This window comes from Serinus canaria, chromosome 4A, assembly GCF_022539315.1.
Source record: "Serinus canaria isolate serCan28SL12 chromosome 4A, serCan2020, whole genome shotgun sequence".
In the NCBI taxonomy this organism is placed as follows: domain Eukaryota; kingdom Metazoa; phylum Chordata; class Aves; order Passeriformes; family Fringillidae; genus Serinus; species Serinus canaria.
Genome location: NC_066318.1, coordinates 15,861,052 through 15,883,428, shown reverse-complemented (window position 1 = coordinate 15,883,428; position 22,377 = coordinate 15,861,052). Strand labels below are relative to the sequence as shown.

The 22,377-nt window shown below is 50.9% G+C and overlaps 1 protein-coding gene across 1 annotated transcript in view; it reads left to right on the top strand.

Moving 5' to 3' along the window:
- LOC103824271 (gamma-aminobutyric acid receptor subunit gamma-4) overlaps positions 1-22,377 on the top strand; it is a 37,705-nt gene that overhangs the window by 5,532 nt on the left and 9,796 nt on the right. The window contains 4 exon segments of the mRNA XM_050974587.1: positions 564-712; positions 915-982; positions 20,503-20,723; positions 21,115-21,197. Coding sequence (XP_050830544.1) covers positions 564-712; positions 915-982; positions 20,503-20,723; positions 21,115-21,197 — 521 coding nt within the window.

Here is a 22,377-nt window from a genome sequence, read left to right as displayed (position 1 = left end):
CTTCCTGGCATGCCAGACGTGCAGGGTGCCTGCTTGGTAGATTAAGACCTCTTTTCTCTGAAATGCATTTATTGCAAATGTCTTGCTCCCCAAAACCACTGTTTTGTCACTGTCTCTTCCCTCAGAGGAAGCCTGCTTCAGGTGTCAGCAGCAGGCAAAGTAGTGGAGGTATTTGAGGTGAACAGGCAGCTCTGGCAGCAGGAGCTGCTGGGTGGGATGAGCAGGAAGGCAGGGAAAGCAGGGACTGCCTCCCACAGCTCGGGGATGAGCAGTGTGCCTCCAAAGGGAGCTAAGGAGGAGGTGAAGCGCTCCATGCTAGTCTTTCCCAGTGGTGGCAAGGCCCCTGCATGTCTGGTGACCCTGAAGTGAGCAGAGGTGCCACCTGAGTTGTGTCTTCCTAGCAGTGTGGCTGAGAGAAGATCCCTGAGCTCCTCATGCTCTGCCTTTTAGCTGCACTGCATCCTCCTCCTCTGGTATCTCTGAAACACAGCTGTGCCCCTGCTCCCAGGGAATGCCAGAGAGCTGCCACAGCCACGTCCCTGCCCTCTGTCTCTCCTCTCCAGGTGTGAGAGCACAGAGGAATACGATTACGATTACCTCAGCATCAATAAAACCTGGGTCCTCACGCCCAAGGCACAGGAGACCGATGCCACACAGATCCTCAACTCGCTGCTCAAGAACTATGACAACAAGCTGAGGCCTGACATTGGCAGTAAGTGTCCCCTGAAGCTCCACGAGGCCACAGGGGGTGACCTGGCCTGGCCATGTCTTGTGTTTTCCATGCTTTGGTGCCTGCTGTAGCTGGGATTTTTGTTATGGTAGAGCCACGCTCATCCCAGATGTTCCCCTTGCCTTCATCCCCCTGCCACTGCTCCTGGCCCCAGCTGATGGTGCCTGTTTTCTTGTCTTTCCAGTCAAGCCCACCTTCATTGATGTGGATATCTACGTGAACAGCATCGGGCCGGTGTCTGTCATCCAGATGGTGAGTGCTTGTGTGCCTGCAGGGCACGGTGTCCCCTCCCTGCCAGGGCACGGTGTCCCCTCCCTGCCAGGGCACGGTGTCCCCTCTCTGCCAGGGCTGGCCCAGTGCTGAGCAGGTTGTGTCCTGCTGCCCAGACATGGTGTGAAGGTGGTATTGGCACGAGGGGAGGTTTCCTTTCCCTCGGTGAGAGGCGCTCTGGCCTGCTGGGAGCTGGAGCTGGAGCGACCCAAGCACCATCCATGGTGATTGCTCATGTGCCTGCAGGGCACGGTGTCCCCTCCTCATGGCAGTGTGAAGGTGGTGTAGACATGAGAGGAGGTTTTCTTTCCCTTGGTGAGGGTGCCCTGACCTATTGGAGCTGGAGAGACCTGAGCACCAGGGATGGTGATTGCTCACATGCCTGGAGGGCACGGCGTGCCCTCCCCGTGGCAGGGCTGGGGCAGCCTGTGTCATGCTGGCTAGATGTGGTGTGAAGGTGGTGTTGATGTGAGAGGTTCCCTTTCCCTTGGTCAGAGGTGCTCTGGGAGCTGGAGAGGCCTGAGCACCACCCCTGGAGAGGAGCAAGGTTCTCGAGTGGCCTCGGGGAGCTCACAGCCCTTCCACTGTGGGATGATGCCCTCTTTGGTCTCTGCTGGCAGGGGGTGGCAGACACTTCTGCCTGGTGGCTTTGCCCTCTCTCCCTGGGAAGTTTAGGATATTTAGGGCAAGGTGGAAGCAGTGTGTTCCAGGAGGACTGAGAGAGGTACCTGGAGATGGTTTCCATGGCAGTGTGAAACTTGGGTGCCCAGGCCTGGCCTGTGGTGCTGGGCAAGGGGAAAGCAGGGGGACCTCAGCTCCAATGGTTCTTCTTCATAGTGTAGCACCTTAGAGAGAAGCCACCAGGACTGTGACAATTTCTCCTTATGGCTCAGGACCCAGCTGCACCAAGAGCTGTGAAAACACTTAACAGAGACACTCTTTGATCAGGAGAGCAACTGTTGGCTATTTAATTTTCACAGGAAACTTCCTTTATTATTATTATTTTCACTGCAAAGTCATCTTTTTTCCCTTTTCTAGCAAGGAACAAACCTGACTGGTGTCAGGTTTTGAAAGACTTCTCCAGTCCACCGGGCAGTGAGGTCGAGGGGACAAAAGCAATATACGGCGAGGACAATTTGGCTTTTTTTATTTCTCCCAAAGCAAAACAGAGCAGGAACAAAACCAGCCCCCTCCAACTAAAAAAAAAAAATCAACCAAGTTCCCAGGATAGGCAAGTTATTTTTACTTTCCAAGGTACAACATTTGCAAGGAACAAACCCCTCTGGGGATGGAGGGATGGTACAGAAGCTGAGGTACCAGTTCCACTCCAAGGAGCATTTTGAAGCAGCCCTTCTGGCTGGCCACCACCGAGGATGTGCCCCTGGCAGCTCCTGCTCACGAGCCACCAGATGGGCACTGGCTGGGCACCAGCTCACACGATGAGGGCACCATCAGGAGGCCCAGCAGGGACAGCCTCGAGGCTCAGAATTCCCTTGCATTGCTCCAGCAAGCCCAGCTCGAGGAGCAGAGCCACAGCCTGAGCTGTTTGGGTGTCACCCCCTGCTCTTGGGACTTCTGCTGCTCACAGTGACCCCAAGATGAGTTGGAAAGTCTCTTTTCCCAGCCTGGCAGTCAAAGAAGGAACCAGAACTCTTCCATTCTCATTCTCAAGGTTGTTCATTGTTTCTTATCTCTAACATTCTGTCTCTGGCCTGCCGAGGTCTGTCCAGCAGGTCAGACAGAGGCACTCTGACCCCCTCAGGGCAGTGTTATCTTTTTATACTAAAAACCACATGTGCATTATTTACCATAACTTCCCAATACCCATCACCTGTGTTAGACAATGAGCTTCTACCTTAAACCAATCCAAAAGTGCCACCATCACAGCAGAAGATGGAGGCCAAGAAGAAGAAGGAGAAAGGCTGGACATGCCCAAATTTCTCCATCTTGCCTCCTGAACCCCCATTCTAAAACGCCCAAAAAATCTATTTTTCACCCCGTGACAAACTAACCATTATTCTACTTAAACTTTCGTGGCTTACAGATCCTCATATAAGGTTGGTCATTTTTTCCATGGGTCAGGATCAAAGTCACAGGGGTCTCGGGCTCTGTGCCAGGGTCTCTGAGCCCCCTGGCAGGGGTTTGAGCCCTCCAGGACAGCCAGAGGGATGTCCTGGGTTCTGACACCCTGCCACAAGCCCCTGCAACCCCTGGGGGTGTGAGGCCAAGGTGGCACAAGAGCAGCAGTGCAGGGTCTGGGTGTGCTCACCCCTCCAGGTGAGCCTGCAGGTAGAGCACCAGGGTCATGTTACAGCTGGCTGCTCTACCTGCTTTGCACTGCCCAAGGACGTGCCAAAGAAACCCACACAAAACCCAGAGCACATCCTCATCCTTCCCTTTCCCTCTCATCTGTTCCCACCACCCTTTTCCAGCCCTCACTGCCACGGGAGCACTGCAGAGCCAGGCAGGTGCTAGCAGCAGAGAGTGGTTTCTAAAATCCACTCTGCATCCAGAGTTCATCTCTCCTCCTAAACAGGGATGCTGCTGCTAGGCTGGTTTCCTAAGAAACACAGCTTATGCCATGGTGATGGGGATGTGAGAACGTACGTACGTCCATCCCAGGCTCGCAGGATTTTGGATCTGCTGGGCTAGCACCAGCCAGAAACGGCTGCAGGTACAGCAGCTTCAGGCACATTCAGTATCTCTGGTATTTTTGGGAAAACAAGATGCCAGGCAGTGACAACAGCCACCCCCACCAAGGGGGAAAGCTGTTGTGTGAACTCAGCCCTTACTAGAGACCAGGAAATCACGTGGCAGAGCTCAGCCCATGTGTTCAGCTCTTTCTCAGAGGCAGAAGAAGCTTTTTCTCTTTGTGAAATGGGGCTCCACCAATGCACAGGACCTCTGGGGTGGCCGGCACTTGGAGCTGCCAGCATCTGCAGGGCTGTGCTGGGGAAACTGCTGCCATGGGGCTGATGCAGCCCTCTGCAGCCTTCCCACCCGAGGAGGGGATTGCTCCTTGTGGGAATGGCCAGGAGCTGCTCAGGCAGGGAGGAAACTGCTCAGTGGGGACAATTTTGAGGGGTTTTGTTGTATCAGTCACAACTGGCTGTGCTGTCCTTCTCAAGTGCCTTGGTGCTGCCAGTCCAGGGGTCCCCACGGGGTCCTAGCAGTCACCTGTGATCTTGAGACCACTCCATATGACATCTCCAGGGATATCTCTCCTTCCTTGTTCCCTTAGGTAACCTCTCAAACTTGAACCTGTGATGCCCTTGAACTGTGAAACCTTTTCCCATGAGATTGAGATGATATTAAAGGTACTGAGCGCAGCTTGACCCAGGTCTCAAAGCCTCAGATTTCTGCTATCTGTACCCTGTATATTTCCCCTGCTCTTGGGAGAGTCTGCATCCTGCTCCATGGCCTCCTGGAGCAAGAGGAAAGGGCAGTGACAAAGCTGCCAGTGTCACCTCTAGACTTGGCTGCTTCACCCAGTTCTTTGGTGTTTGCTTTTCCATGCTGATGCAGTGAATTAAGTCATTCTGTGGGTCGTGCCAGGCCCTGGCAGGCTGGCATCAAACACACGATAGATGGTCTTTGCTGGGGACATGTCATTGCCACTCTGTCCCTGCTGGTACAGCTTCTCCCAACCTGAGGAGCTGTGCCCTCTCCCAGGGCAGGCCCATCCCACGTGCCTCATCTTGCCTTTTCCCCATGCACAACCTGAGGAAATGCACATTTCCAAGGGAAGGGAGCTAGAATTTGTCCCAGAGCTGGATCTCTCTGGGGCCCATGGTGACATTTCACTGTGCCACAGACAGAGAGGCTTGTGTAGGCCGGAAGGGCCACTGGAGGGGAAATGTCCCATTGATCTCTTTTACGTGCATTGCCGTGACAGTGCCTTATGTAAATATTTCTCTCTCACATAGGCAGTGTAGAAGACAAAAATCCAAGTTCTGGTTTTGAGAGACACAGCAGCATTGCTGTGGCTGTTAGCCTGGACCACTGTGGCCTATAAATCTGCAGCTGGAGGCTACAGGATGGCCTGATGTGCTGCTGGAGAAGGCTCCAGCTTATCTGGTTTAAATCCTGGTCTCCTGTGATGCCCTGCTCACCCTCAAAGGGTTAATGTCTCACTGCTGTCTTCATCCTGCTGGTGCTCTGTCAGGGATTGGAAGCTGGTCCTGCACAGCCACTGCCCAACCTCCAAATGATAAATCATGTCAGGATACAAAACTGATTCCGGTCCTTAAAAATGAATAGGTGATTTGAAAATGCCCTGTGCTGGGTGTGAATTCTGCATTCCCTCATCAATCACTTGTCATAAATAACATTAACATTCAGGAGTCAGCAGAAGGTGGGCAGCTTTGGAGCAGGAAGAAATGTAAAGTGATTTCCTGATATCTTTTGTACACTAGAATGGCAGTCTTGTCTCCAGTTTAGGTGGCTGAGCAGATTTTATTCTGAAAAATATTCAGAATACTCTATTCAGATTGTATTCCCTCTTTCTGAGGGAACGGTCCCTCTGTGCTCTCCAAGGAAAACGTGGCAGTGACCAGAAGCAGAGCTAGGAGATGGTTCAAGGACAGGAGGTGGAACAGGGAAAAGTGGGACCATCAGGTCCCCCAGCTCTTTACTCCAATCACTGCATGGACTGGGATTTCCTCTCCAATGAATCTCTGGGTGGGATTGGAGTACTCAGCACTTCTCAGGGTGGTGGGAAGCTGTTTTCACACCATCAGGGGAAGGATCCACTGGGCCATGAGCCCCTCCAGAGCTCTGTCTGCCATGAGCAGTGCCCAGCAGCCCCTGGAGCCAAATGAGTTATCACCCGTGCTGCTGCAGCTTCCCAAGCTGTGTCTGGAGCTGGATGCCCAGTTAGATCCCCACTGACACAGTGCTGACGTGCCCCTGGCTTTTCAGAAGCTCAGCCTGATGCAAAGACCTGCCTTCATTCTCTGAGCATGTTTGTGAGAAGAGGTGCCAGGGAGGAGACTTTGGGTTCAAATTTTTCGCTGACTGGTTGTTTGCTGGAGGGATTTGCTCCTGGGTGTGTTTTGTAATGGCTTTATTGCTATAGATTATAGCTTTAACTGGTGCCAAGGGCACCCAGAGCTCTGGATCACCTTCCTTTAGGGATGCTTAACTCTCAGGAAATGAAAGTAAAGCAGGTGCCAGCTATTGGGGCTGAGTGCCTTTCAGTGCTGAGGACGTCCCTGACGTGTCCATGAGGGACAGCATGAGTGAGAGGGGCTGAAGTGCTTCTCTTCTGAGGCTGGGGATGGAGCAAGTCTTGCCCAGAGCTTCTCCCAGAGGCCAGAGCTGAATGTCCTTTTCTTCCTTTCTTACACAAAACCAGGAGTGAGGCTCGAGGAGCCAGACTGAGAGCATGGCCCAGACACTGTGGTGACCTCCTGGCAAAGGTGAATGGAGACATTTCAGTCATCCTTGGTTACCTGCTTCAGGTGTCTGGGATAAGAGGCACTGCACCAAGGGCTGCTTTGGGTGCTGAGGACTCCTCTGCCATGTGTGAGGAGGAGATGCCCCTGTGTGCCAAATTTTGTAGCAAAAGAGATTGACAGCTCTTCTGCTGGTGTTGTACACCACCTCAATCTCATTACTTAACAATAATAAAGATGGAAAGAGCAAAATTGGCCTCCGTCATTCACCAGGGGCCAGGTTCTGCTGCCTTGGAAGTAACTGTGATTTCCAGTGGGGTTTCTGAGCTCCTATCTCCATTGTTACAGCAAATTGTTTTCTTATCTCTGCCTGTGAGTGGGGGGCTGGAACCTGAAGAAGGTGATATGTCCAAATACAAGTGTTGGCTTTTCCCCCCTTGCCTCTCTAGGAAGATTCTGTTAAATTCATAATTCTATTAAAATCATAAATTAAATTCTGCTTTCCTACATTAGTTACCGTGCATCACACTCACAAAATTGAGAGTGAAGAACATATTTTCCCACATCTGGAGTACTGCAGAAAGCATTTAATAGATTTCCAAGTAGGGTGCATTTCTGGAGCTGCTGTGAAAAAGGAGGAGGGAGGGAAGAGGGAAAAGTTGATTCGTTATCAGCTGATGAATAATTAATTTACAAACATTGTCTTGTTAAATATAAATTAAATCCTCATTTGACACACTTTATAATTTAGAAGTATAAGCCCAGCATGAATGAAGAGAACCCCCCACTGACTCCTTTCATGTAAATCCCGAGGAGGCAGGGAGGGAGGCTTGGCTTTCAAAGTTAAAGCTGACAAGGGCTGGTGCTTAGGAAGGGGCTGATGCGACAGGGACAGCTTGGGGACCTCGGGCACTTCATCCTGGCTCGTGGGGAGGTGGCTGAGCGGGCCAGGGAGGCAGTGGGTGTCTGCAGAGCCCTTCTCCGAGGATTGCTGCTGCACTCGGAGCTGCCGAGCTCCGGATCGCGATCCCCGCCTGATCAGAGAGAGCAGCGAGGCAGCATCTGCTTGGGACCGGCTGAGCTCCCCCAGCAGCAGGAGCAGAGACCCCCGAGAGGGCAGCAGGGCTCTGCAGGAGCTAAGCCAGCCTTGCAGAGAGCCCTGGAGCCGCTGGAGGCTGGGGAAGCTGAGCCACATCCCAAAAAGTTGCTCTGTTAAAGCAGCTCCTGTGACAGCCCCGGGTGACAGCCCCGCCGTCCCGCTGCAAGGCTTGGGTTAATTCCTTCCCTTCTCCCTAAAAGGCAGGGAAACCAAGACCAGTCATAATTGTGTGGCTCTGAGGAACACTTAAGTCTTGATTATACTTAGCTTTGGCTGCTTTGGAGTAAGTAGGAAGGAAATGAATTGAAAATGGCACGCTGTTTAAAATGCTCCACTGTGTTGCTCTGGAGCACAAGATAAGCCTATAGGTAAAGGAAATTTGCTACCTCCCCCCTCCTTCCCTGATAATAATAGGTTCCAGCAGTTGCACAGCACTTCTCAACTGAAAGGACTTAAAAATCCTTCACAAATCATCTGTCTGGGAGGCAGCAGCCCAGATGCACCCACTTTAGGGTGGATGGCAGTGCCTAAAGCACGCTGCAGTGCTCTGCCAAGGACTGCGCGGCGTGCAGCAGAGTTGGCCATCAGCATAAACCTGCTGGGGTTCTGCAGGACACACTCATGGGCTAGCCGGGGTTTTGGTCCCTGATAACGATGTGGATCACAGAAATGTAAAGTGTTGGAGGTGGTGTTGTTCACTAACAGCTCCCAAGCTTTTTCTGGCTGTTATTTTCCATGCCTGAGTGACGGCTCAAAACTGTGCTGCTGTGCTGCATTTATTGCATCTTCACAAACCCTCGTGTGAGCCTTGGAGAGGGCTCACATCTCCTGATTCCTTGATGTTCAGAAGCAGTCACTGTCCCTCATGCTGGTGTTCACACAGCAGTGAGGTCAGGTACAGAAGGGCAGCAGCTCTCCTCATGAAAAGTTTGTCTCTCCCTGCAAAACCCCCCCTCAGGCCACTGAGGAATGTCACCAACCACCTGTGACTTGTGTGGGACAAACCACGGGCTGCAGCAAAAGGTCTAATGAAATAAATAAGGTGCTCCCATCCTAAACATATCCCGAGAGCTTCCAGAATTGTCAAAGTTTGCTTCCAAAACGGAAAAGAGCTGATTTATTCACTATGAATAATTCAGCCAGCTCCTTTTATTATCCAGAACATACACTAATCCCCTCCAGATATTTTCTGTGTGACATCCATGTTGGTATTTTATTTACAGAAAACTCAAGGAGTCTGTTATCAGGGAAGACGAGTGAAAAGCTGGAGGTTTGCATCTGAAATTTGGAGCTAAATAAAACCTGAAAATCTGGACAGTGGCCTCCTGGGGGCAGGGAAAGAGCTTTTCCTCGGAGACATTTCTGGAGAGTAAAGCCCTAAAGTTAATTAACATCTGTGCTCGCAGCCTGGTGCTAAATGGGGAATGTGGCTGTACTTAAAGGTTTCTTAAACCGCAGCATCAGTGCTGGCACACAGGTGCCTCCCTCCCGCAGCCACAGCCGGGGCAGCCTCTGGCCCTGGGGCAGCACGGGATAAATCAACATCCATAATGAAGTAATCGGCTCTTGTAAATTCCTTCACGGATCCCATTTCCGCCCTTCTGCTGGCAGGAATGACTCAATCCCTCATTCATTCCGTGCCAGCCTCTGGAGAAAACTCGCATTTCTTCAGCCGGGCTGAATGCAGAAGGGATTTGCTGGCCCTGAACCTTCGCAGGCAGCCTGGGAAGGATGCCCCAGTGGCACCCGAGGGGCTGCTGTGCTCGCTGCAGCTGACCTGAGAGCATGATGACCGTGGGGTCAGAGAATTCCTTCAGGATTTGGCCCATATCCTCCCATTTCCCACACCACTCAGGATTTTCCACGCCTGGGTCTGCTCCTGGGTCAGGGGTCTCATCAGCCCCTGCAGGAATCTCAGCCCTCATTCTAGGGAAGCTGCAGACTGTATAGGGAAGCTCAGCAGACTGAATACCAGCAAGATGGTCTCTTTAACATTCAGGGGAAACTGAACATTCTCCAACAGTGATGTAACAGATTCAGAGGGGAAGAAGGAAAGCAAAGGCTGAAAAGCCTCCTCACCCTTAGGAAACCTTCCCTACAGTCCGGGGTCACAGCAGCTGCACCCAGACCCCCTTTCCAGATGTTTCTGCCAGCAGTGGGGCTTCCTGCTTGTTACAGGTCACTTTTGCAGTGACCAGGGGAGTGTCCCTGCCCTGGCACCCTGGCTGCTGGCTCTCAGCTTGGCAGGCCATTAGAGAGGCTCTGCTGTGGTGCAGAGGCTGCATTGCTGCACGGGGGGCACACAGCCTTGCCCTCTGCACTGCAGGAGATGCAAAGCACTGGTCCCACCTCAGTCACCCAAAGGAGCTGCCCTGCAGATCCCCAGGCTGTGCTCATGGACAGGGCAGGAGGCTGTGTGTGATCCAGCTGCTGATCTGTGCTCTGACCCTCATTAAATTGATTCTTCCAAGTCGAAGGGAGAGCGCTGCTGTGTCAAATCTGAAAGATGTATGGACTGTGAGCTGTACCAACAGTTGTCACTCGGTGGGCTGAGTGATTTCTAGGCAGAGTTGATTTATTTGAACTGAAGGCCTTAGAAGACTCTTCAGGAGAGGATGGGATATTTCAGATGTGTGAGAATCAAGCCCAAGAGCTGGTCAGAGGTCAGGGTTTGAGGCCAAGGTTTCTGGTCTAGGGCAAACAGCAGCATCATAGGAGAGATAGGCTCATTCTCCCCTCCCACTTGGGACAAATAGCCAGAATTCTTCAGCATTTCCAAGGAGAAATGGGTTCAGGGACAATCAAAACATTTACATTTAGTTTCATCAGATTGTTTTGATTTGCTCTTCATATGGTGATAAATTCTGTCCTGCATAAGTAAAGCAAGAAAATGAATATTTGGAAATAAACGTCAAAGTGAAGTGCATCAAGTAGATAAGGGTAAAACGAAATATTTTGTTAGCTTACTGAAGAAAAAGAAGTTTTTGAATGAAATTATAACTGTTGAGGTAATTCATTTTAGGGTTTGACAATTTTAATTTATTTTGAGCAAAACACCTTTTTTTTTTTTTCCAGTAGAAATCAGTTCTATTTATTTCCTGCATTCCCAGATGAAGCCATCCTACCATTTCCCTTAAAAGGCTGTTGTGAAATCTGCCTGCTATAAATGTGTCACAAAATGGAGACCATTTCTCAGAATTCAGTGGCTGTGGGTGACCACAATCAATATGCTTCAAGGACCTCTTCATGCCTCGGTGCTAAAAGCAGAATATTCTGATTTTTGCATCCCATCTCCATGCACAGGAAGGGTTTAATTGCCCGTGGTACAGATTGGAAGCGGGAAGCCAGCGTGATCCCTCCTGGGGCTTTGCTGCTCCTCACAACTTTTCAGATTGCCTCGGGGTGTCAGTGGCTCCAGCTGGCTGAGGTGTGGTCAGGGAGTGGGCAGGTGGACACTGCAGCCATTTCACACCAGCACTGCCCCAGCAACTCCCCGTTCCCAGCTTTGCAAAGCCCCAGAGGGATCCTGCTGGCTGCTTGGGGCACTGTGAGTGGGGGAATAAAGGGACATGGAGACCCTGGCATGAGCCTTGTGTGTCCATCTCCACTCCAGAGAACTTCGTGGTGAGCATTTGTGTGTTTGCTCCCTGAGCTGCAGCTGGAATTTGTGTGTCTGTTCCCTGACCAGGAATGGCTCCAGCCATCGGATCAGCTTTGTTCAACAGGGGAATTGCAGGTGGTGGTAAAGGCTCCCCCCAGGCAGATGCCCGTGGGAGGTGTGAACCAAAACACTTGGGAGTGTGGGTGGGGGAACACCTTGTCTCCATGTGGCTGGGGAACAGGGGAGGTCAGAGTGGGGATTCTCCAAATGCTGGAAGCTTTGTTTCTGACAGTTCACCTCAATCAGCTTCTTTCTCCCTCCAAATCTGCCACCTGTGATGCCTCCCACAGCAGACTGTGGCCTTTAGTCTGTCATTCTCCTCCACAGTCACCCAGAGCCACCTCAGCAGTGTTGTGAAGGCACGGAGAGGAAGCAGAGCAGCAGGGTACAGGAGAGGGAAAAGCCTCAGGGAGTTGTTCCTACAGCCATGGGATGAAGTTAAGATGATAACTGGGTGATCTTTGGTTCTTGAAAAGGAAAGCTGAAGGCAGAGAGACCTGTAACATACAGGATAAACCATTTCCTTCCGTGACCTGGCATGTCCAGGGATTGCAGCCTTAGTCTGTACCTTGTGAGAAGGCACAATGGACCCTGGTTCCTCTCTCTGGATCAGTAAGATGAAAATACCTCACTATTGCTGCTCTCACAAAAAGGCAAAGCCGAGTCCAGGTGCTGGAATTTGGTAAGGAGCTTTTAAAGGTGTGCTGTCCAGCTCCTGGGAACTTTGGACTAAGCCAAAGATCCCAAATTGTTTGGTTTCTTTCTGTCTGTGATTCTGGAATATACAAGACCTGCCTGAGTATTTCTTACACTGCTGTGTAGAAAACAGAGCCTTTATCTTTTTCACCACTTCCCAAAGACGTTCTGAAGTCATTGAGGGGAGCTGGGGGAGGTCAAGTGGTTGAGTCTCAAAGGAGGCATCTACAGCAGGCAGAGGCTGTACAAAACAGTTGGGAGCTGGCAAAAAAAGGCTGGGAATATCAATCCCTCCTTCCTGAGGAGGGTGGTGTGCACCCACCAGGTGCCATGGGAAGTGAGCAGCCCTCAGGAGCAGAGCTCAGCAGGTCCTGCTTGCCCAGGGCTGGTGACCTGACTGCCAGATGGCCTCCCCACTTGGCCTGAAGTGTGGATTTGTGCTTGGAGAGGGGAATCAGCTGGCCTGGTAACCCTTCTGCAAGTGCCCTCCTGCTGCTTTGCCCTCCCAGTGCCCAACAGGGGAGGCAGAGAGAAATTGTTCTTTTTTTGTAACCTGATTAGTTTCTCCCAGCTGCTTTCCACAGCCTGGTGCTCCCTTGAAATCTCATTAGGGCTGGGCTGTGGTTGTGTGGTGGCTTGAAAAGAACTGCAAAAGGAGAAACAAAATGAGGCAGAGAGAAGGAATATCAAGGAACTGGCAGGGCAGGAGGAGAGAGGTGGTAAGCACAGCAAGGGGGCACGAGAGACAACATGAAGCAGATTTCCTTGAAAGAGTTGGTGAAGCAGAGTACACTTTCCCATCTCCTTCTTCACCTGGGGCTGGGAGAGAACAGGGTCAGCAGTGAGGATCTCTGCAGAGGGCACAAACTGCTCCCCTTTTGTGAAACCAGAACTTTCTCAGATGTTTTGAATCTCCCTTTTTTACCCTGAGGGTGAGAATCAGACGGGGATTTGTACAGGTGGCTTTTCTCCTGGCCAGTGCAGGCATTTCCATAGCATGGGTGGCATCCCAGGGACTTGGGTGCACTGTGCTTTGTGCACAGCCCACCCTGGGCTCTGCTGCACCCTCCACCCTCTGGATGTGCTGCCTGCAGAGGTGGCTTGCCAGAGCTCAGTGCTTGGTGGGAGTGAGTGGTTCTCACACAGCAGGGCTGCAGCAGCTGCTCCCCCACTCCGGGGCAGTTCTGCACTGCCCATCCCAGGGTTTCATTTTAGTCACAGTGGGTGGCACGGGAATGGGATATGCAATTAAAGAAATTCCAGCTTCTCATCTGAATCCCGTCAAGCTGTTCTGGGGGAGCAGTCCCGGGGAGGTAATTGTATGCAGTGAGAAGGTTTGTCTTCCAGCCCTTCCCAAGGAAATTTCTTTTTGTCTCCTCAAACACCCCATGAGCCAGAAGGACAGATGAACAACAGCACCTGCCCAAAGTGCAAAATATTCTCCTCCAATTATCCTATGTTATCTCTGCTGTTCTGCCCTCTCATCTTCCGTCCTCACCTCTTCTCTTTCCCCACCTGCTTTCTTCTCCTGCACAAAGTTCCTTTAACATTGTAGGGAGCAGTTAAGCATTTAGCAGAGAGATGTGACATGAAGACAAGACTTTGGACAAACCTGGCTTTGCTCTGCCCAGGTATTTTGCAGAGATAGTGGAAACTGGGCTGCATCTTTATTTGCATCAGAGGTGCTTCCACGTGACTTTGCACCCAGGGCAGGTCCTCTCCTGAGAGTGGAGGAAAAAAAATCAAGCTAAAAGAAGGTGGCTCCTTCCCTGAGGTGTTTTGCATAATATCTCAGTGTTCAGTACCTTCCCCTTTAATCAATTCTGCCCCATCTGCAGAGAGCATGCCGTGTCCACATCTCTGCCTTTTCAGTGATAACCTCGTCAGGGACAGTGCAGACACACTTGTGCTTCTGCAGAGCAGAGTCTGGCTGATGTCATGTCTGGCCTCAAGGACTTTCCTCAGTCCTCTGGGTGATGGCTGCTCACAGATGCTAAAACACACACCTGTAGGTGTTGTGCCCCTGGGGCTCACAGGGAGAGGCTCCCTGTGCCAGCCTTTGTTCCCATGGAAAGAGGGATGGGCACCCTGGGGCTGCCTGGGAGGAGATAACATCACTGCAGGGCGTGAGGGAACATCTCTGAAGGAAGGATTTGGGGTGGTTGGCTGTCAGGAGTGTCAAGCCTGCCTTTTAGATGTCCCCACCTGCACATCCATGGCAGCAGGAAGGAGCAGAGGTGCAGGGACCAGGCAGATGGGGCTCTCAGAAGGCAGCACAGGTTTGAAAGCCCTGTCCAGTTCCCATCTGCCAGCTCCAGGGGTGAGCAAGCCCTGACTGGGGGAGTTTGCACTCGACAGAGCAGCATTTATAGCAGGACTTGTTTGACAGCTCCTGGCAGGAGCACAGGACATGGAGATGGTTTTTAATAGCACGTTTGTATTATAAAAAGAGCTCTGTTTCAACTGAGATTCCCTGGACAGAGACAAAAGACATTCAGGCAAGGACAGCACTGCCGGTGCTGCTGCAGAAGTGAAACAGATGGGAAGTTCAGTGTGTCACCTTGAAAGCACAGATACCATAGCTCTGCTCCTGCTGTCCTTGAGAGCTCCCCCAGTCACTCCAGCACCATGTCCAGAAACCTCTCTGGGGTCTGATTTCAAGGGTAGAGGACCTTGGAGGTGGAATTAAACTTATATTCACGTTCTTTTGGTCGTTGTGTTGGAGAGACAGATCTCACCCAGAGCAGGGTCATGGAGGTGGCCACAGGTTGAGGTGTCCCACACTACTAATGGGAGAGCTGGGAGAGGCCTGGCACTGCCCAGCCAGTCCCTGAAGTGGTCAGGGCTGGGCACAGCAGGTGCTGTTGGTACCTGTCCCCTCTGCTGCCTGCTCACACATGTCATGCCCAGCAGCACATTCCTGCCCACCAGCTGTAGGGACAACAAGGGGTGCATTCAGATGTCAAGATTATTCTAAAATACAGTTATCCTATTAGGGTTATTTATTTAGTCTTGAAGGCATCTCCAGACTTTTTACTATTGTTGAAAATATTGAATATTGTTGAAAATTGTTGAATCTTATCTCCCTGGGACATGGAGACACATGTGTGGTGCAACCCAGGATTTGTGTGAGATGTTTGTGGGCTGGAAGAGTGCTTGGGGAGTCCTGGAGAGGAAGATGCTCACCTGGGCAGGGCTGGACATGGTGAGCACAGAGTGTCCTACCAGCCCTTGAAAAGCACTCCCCCCATTCCTGGGTGTCCTCCAAGAAGGAGCTTCTGAGAATTCCCTGAATTGCAGCATCCCTGAGATGCCTGTGACATTTGCTTTGCTTGGCTGTGTGATTGGCAGCGTGGCCACACCACATCCACGTCAGAGCACCTGAAATGCTGTCCCTGCTTCCCAGGAAAGCAGCCTGCTTTATTGGACTGCAGCTCACAGGGATTTGCTTGGAGGTGAAGAGGGAAGGGAGCTCTGTGAGTAAAAACAAATATCAGAACAATGAAAGCTAGAAAGTGACTGTCTAGGAGATTAATCTCTCAGCCCCACTGTTATTTAGGGTTTTTCACAGAGTATTCTGAGTTGGAAGAGACTAAACTATCTCTCCAGCTGAGGAAAATTGAGGAAGGTCTTTCCAGGTCTCTGAGCCCTCTGTTCAGAGCTTTTCTTACAAAAACCACATTTAAATACTTCATTTTATCCTAGTTTAGGAGGCCATCTACGACATGTCCGTCTCATGGCCTTGCTCCTCTCTCTGGCATTTAGCAGAAAACTGAGCTCTTAACACAGAAGAAGCAGCTCATAAATGGAACAGAGGAACCACAGGGTCCCAGCCCCTCTGATTCCCACTAATTGCACTTCTGAGAGGGGTCAGCTGAACTGAAGACACAAACTTGATAAAAGCCATTTGGAAAGGATGCTTTGGCAGAGCCCAGCTGTGTTTATTTGGTGTGTAAGGTAACCTCAAAACACACACCGTTCACTTCAAATCTTGTCATGCAAACCCTGTCAGTTTAAGCTGTTGTTCCGAAACTCAGTTGCCCTAAATTACATTTGCTCTGAACCCAGGGTGGAACTCGGTCCAGTTCCTAAAGCCAGAGTTCCTAAAGCCAAATCTGCCTGGGAATGTGGGCTGATTCCCCATCTGTGAGAGCAGAGCAGCAGAGATAACCCAAGGAGCAGGTCTCAGGGCAGCACACGAGGCCAGCTCCCAGCTCTCCTGTGCTGGGGACAGGCTGATTTCTGAACAAGTCTCTTTTCTTTTGGATTGAAAATGTTTGGGTTTTTTTTAGAAATTACTTTTCACACAGCAATGTCATAGCTTTCGAAAACTGAAAGGCTTTGAGAGCACAATAAAATCTTTTTGTTGTTATTTTTTTTCTTCCAATATGAAATACCCCCATCAGCTCCCCATCCTTTTATTTCTCACAAACGTTCTCTTACCGAACACCATTCTTTCCATTAAATGTTTTCAGGCCATGCCATTCTCTGGAACTGTGTTTCCACCAGCATCTGTGCTGCCCACATGAGGAAAGCCAGGGCTGATCAGGGGGGTGCAGCAGTGCCAGGTGATGGCAGTGCCCCAGGGCCAGCAGGGACACACTGGAAGGCTGGAGCACACTCAGCCAGCAGAGGACATGCTGCAGGGCATCCCTTAGCACAGGATAAACTCATGTGACAGCATTTAGGGCAGGCAGCCCTCTGGGTTTGCCTCATGGGGAGTTGGATTCATTATTCCAGGACTGAAATTTGATGTAATATTGCATGCGTGCCAACATGTGTGTGGTACCCCACGTGTGATCCAAATGGTGTGGCCAAACTGTTAAAGCAATTCCTCCTTCCTTCGTTGGCTCCTTCTGTTAAAACCACTAAAAATGCCTGTGCCTTCTCAGAGGAGTTACCAACCTCCATGTGCTGCACAGCAGATGGTGCAGTAATGGTGGGGGCGTATTTTACAATAACCCTTTTCCACATGGGGAAATCGAGGCATTGAGAATTCTCTCTCTGATGGCTGAGTGTCAGGGGCAGAGAAAAACTACAGGGCTGCAGGAGATGGAGAGACAGTGCCCTGAGCTTTAGGGGCTGAGCTCATCCTGCCACACTCCAGCTCCTCAGCTTTGATCAGAAGACTCTCCCAAGGTCAGGAAGAGTAAGAGCTATTTCCAGAGGTATTTCCAGAACAAAACCTGGACTGCTTCATGTTGAGATCCCCCTCCAGCAGTCCCTACCCCCCTCTAAAAGCTGTAGGAAACCCATGGCCAAGCACCTTGTGTTTTCATCACCTTGGCAGGTGCCTGCAGCTAAGTGGGATCTCAGTAATGCCCAGAGAGGGGTCTGAGCACCATCCCACAACTGATCAGAGCAGAATCCCAGCCATGCAAGGCTCCTCAGCATCACTGGGGGGTCCTGGTGGGAATGGTGGGAATGGGTGCTGAATTCTTCAGGAGCTGTTGAGGTTTAACCCCAGTGGGACCACACAGTGCTCACTCACTCAGCAGCACGGGGGAGGAAGTTGGAAGGGTAAAAGTCCTCCCAAAGGCCAGAGCACTTTCGTATAAATCTTGCCTCAGATAATTCTGAAAGAAAATACATTTGTAAATGCCAAAAACTCCCAATGGGCTCCCCACAGGGAGGCAAGGGAGCCAGCTCAGCTCCTAAGTTCTGCCTCGTGAGTAGCTGTGCTAATAATAGCCACTGAAATGAGATCAAACCACAGGACAGTGACAATAACAGCCCAGATTCTTTACAAGAGCTGAATGACTTGTGCACCACACCTTTGGCAGAGGCTGGCTATGAATGGCACAGGAGGAGCTCTTTAATGCTGATCCCTTCTGAAAATCTGGGCTTGACAACAAATGCTAAGCCCCTGGGATAGCTGACCCTCCACTCCTCCAGAGTGTTAGCATTGATTATGCCAGACTTGAGTGCTGAACTTTAAGGCAGGACACAACCGAGCAGTCAGCCCAGAAGTGAGATGTCACCAGTGCCTCCAGTTGGGAGTTAAACACTGATAGTGACATCAAACATTAATTTATCACTGCAGTTTTGGTTGCTTTCTCCCACACCAGAGATATTACTTAGGAGGAGCTATGTAAACTCACATGAACTCAAACAGAGCATGCAGTGATGGGGGAGAATATGTCAAATATTGTGCTATTTTGGCCCCAACGCTGCGCCAATGCTGCTTTTATTGCACATTTTTACATCTCCATCACCACATACCCAATAGCCAAGCAGTACCCAGTGTGATCCTGTGGCCACATTTCTCTTCACAGGCACAACTTCCCAAGGATTTTCTGGGAATTGTAGCGAGGAACCTCAGAGAAAGAAAGAACAACTTTTATCTCATTTGCTGTACCTGTGTTTGTGCCAAAGTAGAATGCAGTATGGAGATTGTTTACCCAGAGGGATGGTGTTTTGCTTCCTTGGCCTGTCAGGGCCAGGTGTGTGTGCAGCTGTGGGTCAGCAGGCAGTCACCAGATTCTGGGCAGTTGAGTTGAGCTGGGTGCTTGTGCAGATTCAGTGAAATATAGTATAGAATAATATAGAATAATAAAGTAATTAATTAGCCTTCTGCTATCCATGGAGTCAGATGCATCATCCCTCCCCTTGCTGGGGGTGCCCTGCATTTCCCATCAGATCCAGCACATTCAGGTGCTGGGATGGGCTCCCCCAGCCCCTGGCTCTGGGCAGTGGCCCTGCCTGTGCACCTGGCTGTGAGGGCTGCTGCTCTCCTTAACTCTGGGTCTGCTTTGAATGAGCTGTGGAGGCAAAGCCACCCTCTGGACGTGCTGCACCTGTCCCCATTCTCCCCCCTTGGACATCCCTGTCCCTTTTGCTCACCCCTGTGTTTAACCAGGGTGAAGCATCCACCCGGAGAGCGACTCGGCTGCCTGATAGCAAAACCTCTTCCCTCACCATCTCATTCCTGTGCAAGGGACATGTAGGGGACCCACCCCTCCTCTCTGCTGGCTGCCAGGGGAGGAGGATGGAGCAGGGCCCGGGCTGTGCCCTGCCCTGGCCGCCCCCCGCAGGACGCGCTGTCCCAGGGAGTGCCGCAGCTATTCCAGCAGCACGGCTGGAGGAGCCGGCTCTAAACCGGCAGCCAGGGGAGGATGTGCTGCAGTCATAAAAATTCCACGGAGATAAATCAATAGAGGGAGGAGGAGAGTGAGCGGGAGGGATGGCAAAGTCAGACTTTCTTCATCTCGGCACACAAAAGAGAGGGAGGCAGTGGGGGTCGTGCGGGTTCAACGGCAGTGAAAGGGACAAAAGTCACATCAGGAGCTCCCTGAGCAGGTGACTGACTGTAGCCTGCACTGGTGGGACTGGATCTGGGGTCTGGTTCAGACAGCTGCCGAGTGCCAGACTTGTTCCTGCATGGCATTAATTAGCACCTTCTCAGGCAGGCTGAAAAAGAGTTTAAGGAGCAAACTCAGTTGCAGCAGTGAGCAGCAGAGTGGTGGGCTAATGGTGTGGGCTACTGCCAGTCCAATCCAGGCAGGAGCTGCCTCTCAGATCTGCCAGCTATCCAAAGCTAGAACACACTCTCTTACCAAAACTGGAGGTCCTTATTATAGTGGAAAATCTCTTTTCTGTCAGTGAAAGACTCAGGATTTTTAACTGGTTTCACCCAGAGCTGGGACCACGCAGGCCCAGCTTTCTTTTCCAATCTCCAGCAAGGGGCATCCACCCAAGGACCCAGAGTGCTCTGAGTTTTCAGATGAACCCTTTGCAGTATAAATCCTGTAGCAAGGGGTGGATTGCCACTAGATTTATGCACAGCACTGCTGTTGCTCTGTGTACAAATTAGGTGTGTGGAACAGGGCTGGGCTGTACCCCAGTAAATAACAGAAAGAGCTGTCTGCTTGCCTTCTCTGCCCAGCTGGGGAGCAGCTTTCCCTGCCTGTGATTGAAAGGGGGAGCTGAACTTAAGGCTGGGTTCAGCCAACATCCACACTGCCCCTCCATGCCTGTGCTGAAAAGGAGTATTGAGCTGTCTGCAAGAGGAAGCCCAGGGTCTTGTTTGTATGGTCCTGCTTTTCCAGGCGAGGGCCAGGCTCAGCCCAGCAGTGAACACAGAGTCTTTGGCTCTTCCTAAGCGTGCCATGGTACAGCAATTCTGTGAGGGCTAATTAATTACTTTATTATACTATATTATTTTATATATCTAAACTGGATCTGCCAAGCACTCAACCCTGCACACACTGCACAGAATCTCATGACTGTCACCTCACAGTCCTGACACACACACACACCTGGCCCTGACAGGCCAAGGAAACAAAACCCCATCACTCTGGGTACACAATCTCCATCTTGCATTCTGCTTTGGCACAAACACAGGCACAGAAAATGAGATAAGAATTGTTTTTCCTTTCTCTGAGGTTCAGAGAATGTGAATCCCAGAAATATTCTTAGGAAGAATTGTGCCTGGCTTTTCTCTGTGAAGAGAAGTGTGAGGCTACGCCATGGATGTCCTGGCTGTGAGCTGCTGGTGAGCCTGGAAAGGTTTCAGAGGCCACCAACCCCTGCTCCCAGACTGAGAAAATAAATGTTCTGGCTGTGCCTGCCTGCAGACCAGAGGGGCAGGCTCTTCTTGGCCTGGATCCCTCTCAGAACATTCCATCCCATTCTTCCCTGTCCTTCCCAGGAATACACCATTGACATCTTCTTTGCCCAGACGTGGTACGACCGGCGCCTGCGGTTCAACAGCACGCTGAAGGCTCTGACACTGAACACCAACATGGTGAGCCGCATCTGGATCCCTGACACCTTCTTCAGGAACTCCAAACGGGCTGATTCCCACTGGATAACCACTCCCAATCAGCTCCTCCGCATCTGGAATGATGGAAAAGTGCTCTACACTCTCAGGTACATCCAGCAGGCTCTGGTCTGATGACAAAGAGATGGTCAAGTGGTTTCCTAAACTAAAATCCTTTAAAATGTTGTCTTGGTCAGTCCAGCTTATCCAGTTTCATTCTGTTAATAAACATTTGGTTCTTTGTTCCCATAACTTCTCACTTTCGTAAAGGACCTGAAAAGTTGACTAAACAGAAGGGCTTTTGAAGGTGAAACTTACATGTTTTTCCTCACCTTGAAAATATCCAAACGTGTATTTTTGGTTTGGAATGTTCCTGCAAACAGACTGATCTTCAGCAAATTAGTTCTCAAGGAAGTGAGAATGCCTCTGTCACATTTAGGTGTTGGAATCAAACCATCTTCACCAGCTCAAAATCTCTGTCTCTCTCTCCCCCTGTCTCAGGCTGACAATTGAGGCTGAATGTCTGCTCCAGCTGCAGAATTTCCCAATGGACACTCACTCCTGCCCTTTGGTTTTTTCCAGTTGTGAGTATACATATTTCAAAGATAGCATTAGAAGGAGAGCAGAGAAACCTCAGTGGAAGTTTCTTTCCTGGGGAAGCCACCCTCCCTTTTAGCTACATTTTTTCACCTAATTTCTATGGCACCCTTTCTGGCCCATTCTGGCCCTTCATGGTCTGAAGCATCCTTCCACTCCTGGGCTAGCAGAGGTCATCAGGGACAGATTCACAACATCTTTGAATTTCTCCTTAATTTGGGTGGATGGAGGGAGGAGATTATTTCACTGCCCTTCTGGTCACTCCAGACAGAATATGGATATATTCTGGTGGACAAAAGGCACCCGTCCTGCCTTGCATCTTCCCCCTTCTCCCACTCTCTTGAGTGAGGTCTGGAAATGTTCTGCTCCAAAGGAGGGTTACTCAGACCTCTCCTCCCAGGCACTACTCATCCAGACTCTTCAGCAGAGAAGGCTTCTGATGTTATCACATCTCCTCTGGTAATTTTGCAGGGAGCCTTTTTGCACCAAGAGATCCCTGTCCTCATGCGTGGGTGGGAAATCTGATTTAATCATCTGAGCTTGGGTTCTCCTGCTTCCCCTGCCACTGAAGAGATGCAGCTCAGAGCTCTGAGGTGCTTCAGAAGGAGGCAGCATGCTGAGGAGATCTCATCCCTTCATCTCCCACCACCCCTCATCTTTGCTAATTAGTGGTGCATGCTGTACATGCTTGATAATTAGAAACACACTGTTAGTTAGCTGCCAAGCTCTCACTCCAACCTCCTCCTAGGGACTCTCTCCCAGGTCCCAGCTTTACAGCAGGCTTGTTTCTTTATCAAGAAAGCCAGAGGCAGGAGAAGCTGTGCTGCAGCCTGCAGGGCCAGGTTTTCTTTTCCATGGAGAGTGCATCCCTTCTTTTCCATAGATCAGCTTTCCATAGATCTTTCCATAGATCAGCTCCCAGGGCAAGAGGTACAAGGGGCACACAGAGCAGCCAGAGCCATGCTGGCAGCTTTGTATTCCTGATGTACTCATGGCTGGGATGGCAGTCTGAGGTGCCAGCTGCCCCAGGGAGATAAAACCCTTAAAGATTTCAGGCTGGAATTGCAGAAGAGTCGGGGCTGGAAGGAGCCTTTGGAGATCTTCTAGGACAGTCCCACTGGCAGGCAGCATCACCTGGAGCAGGTTACACAGCAATGCAGCCAGGTG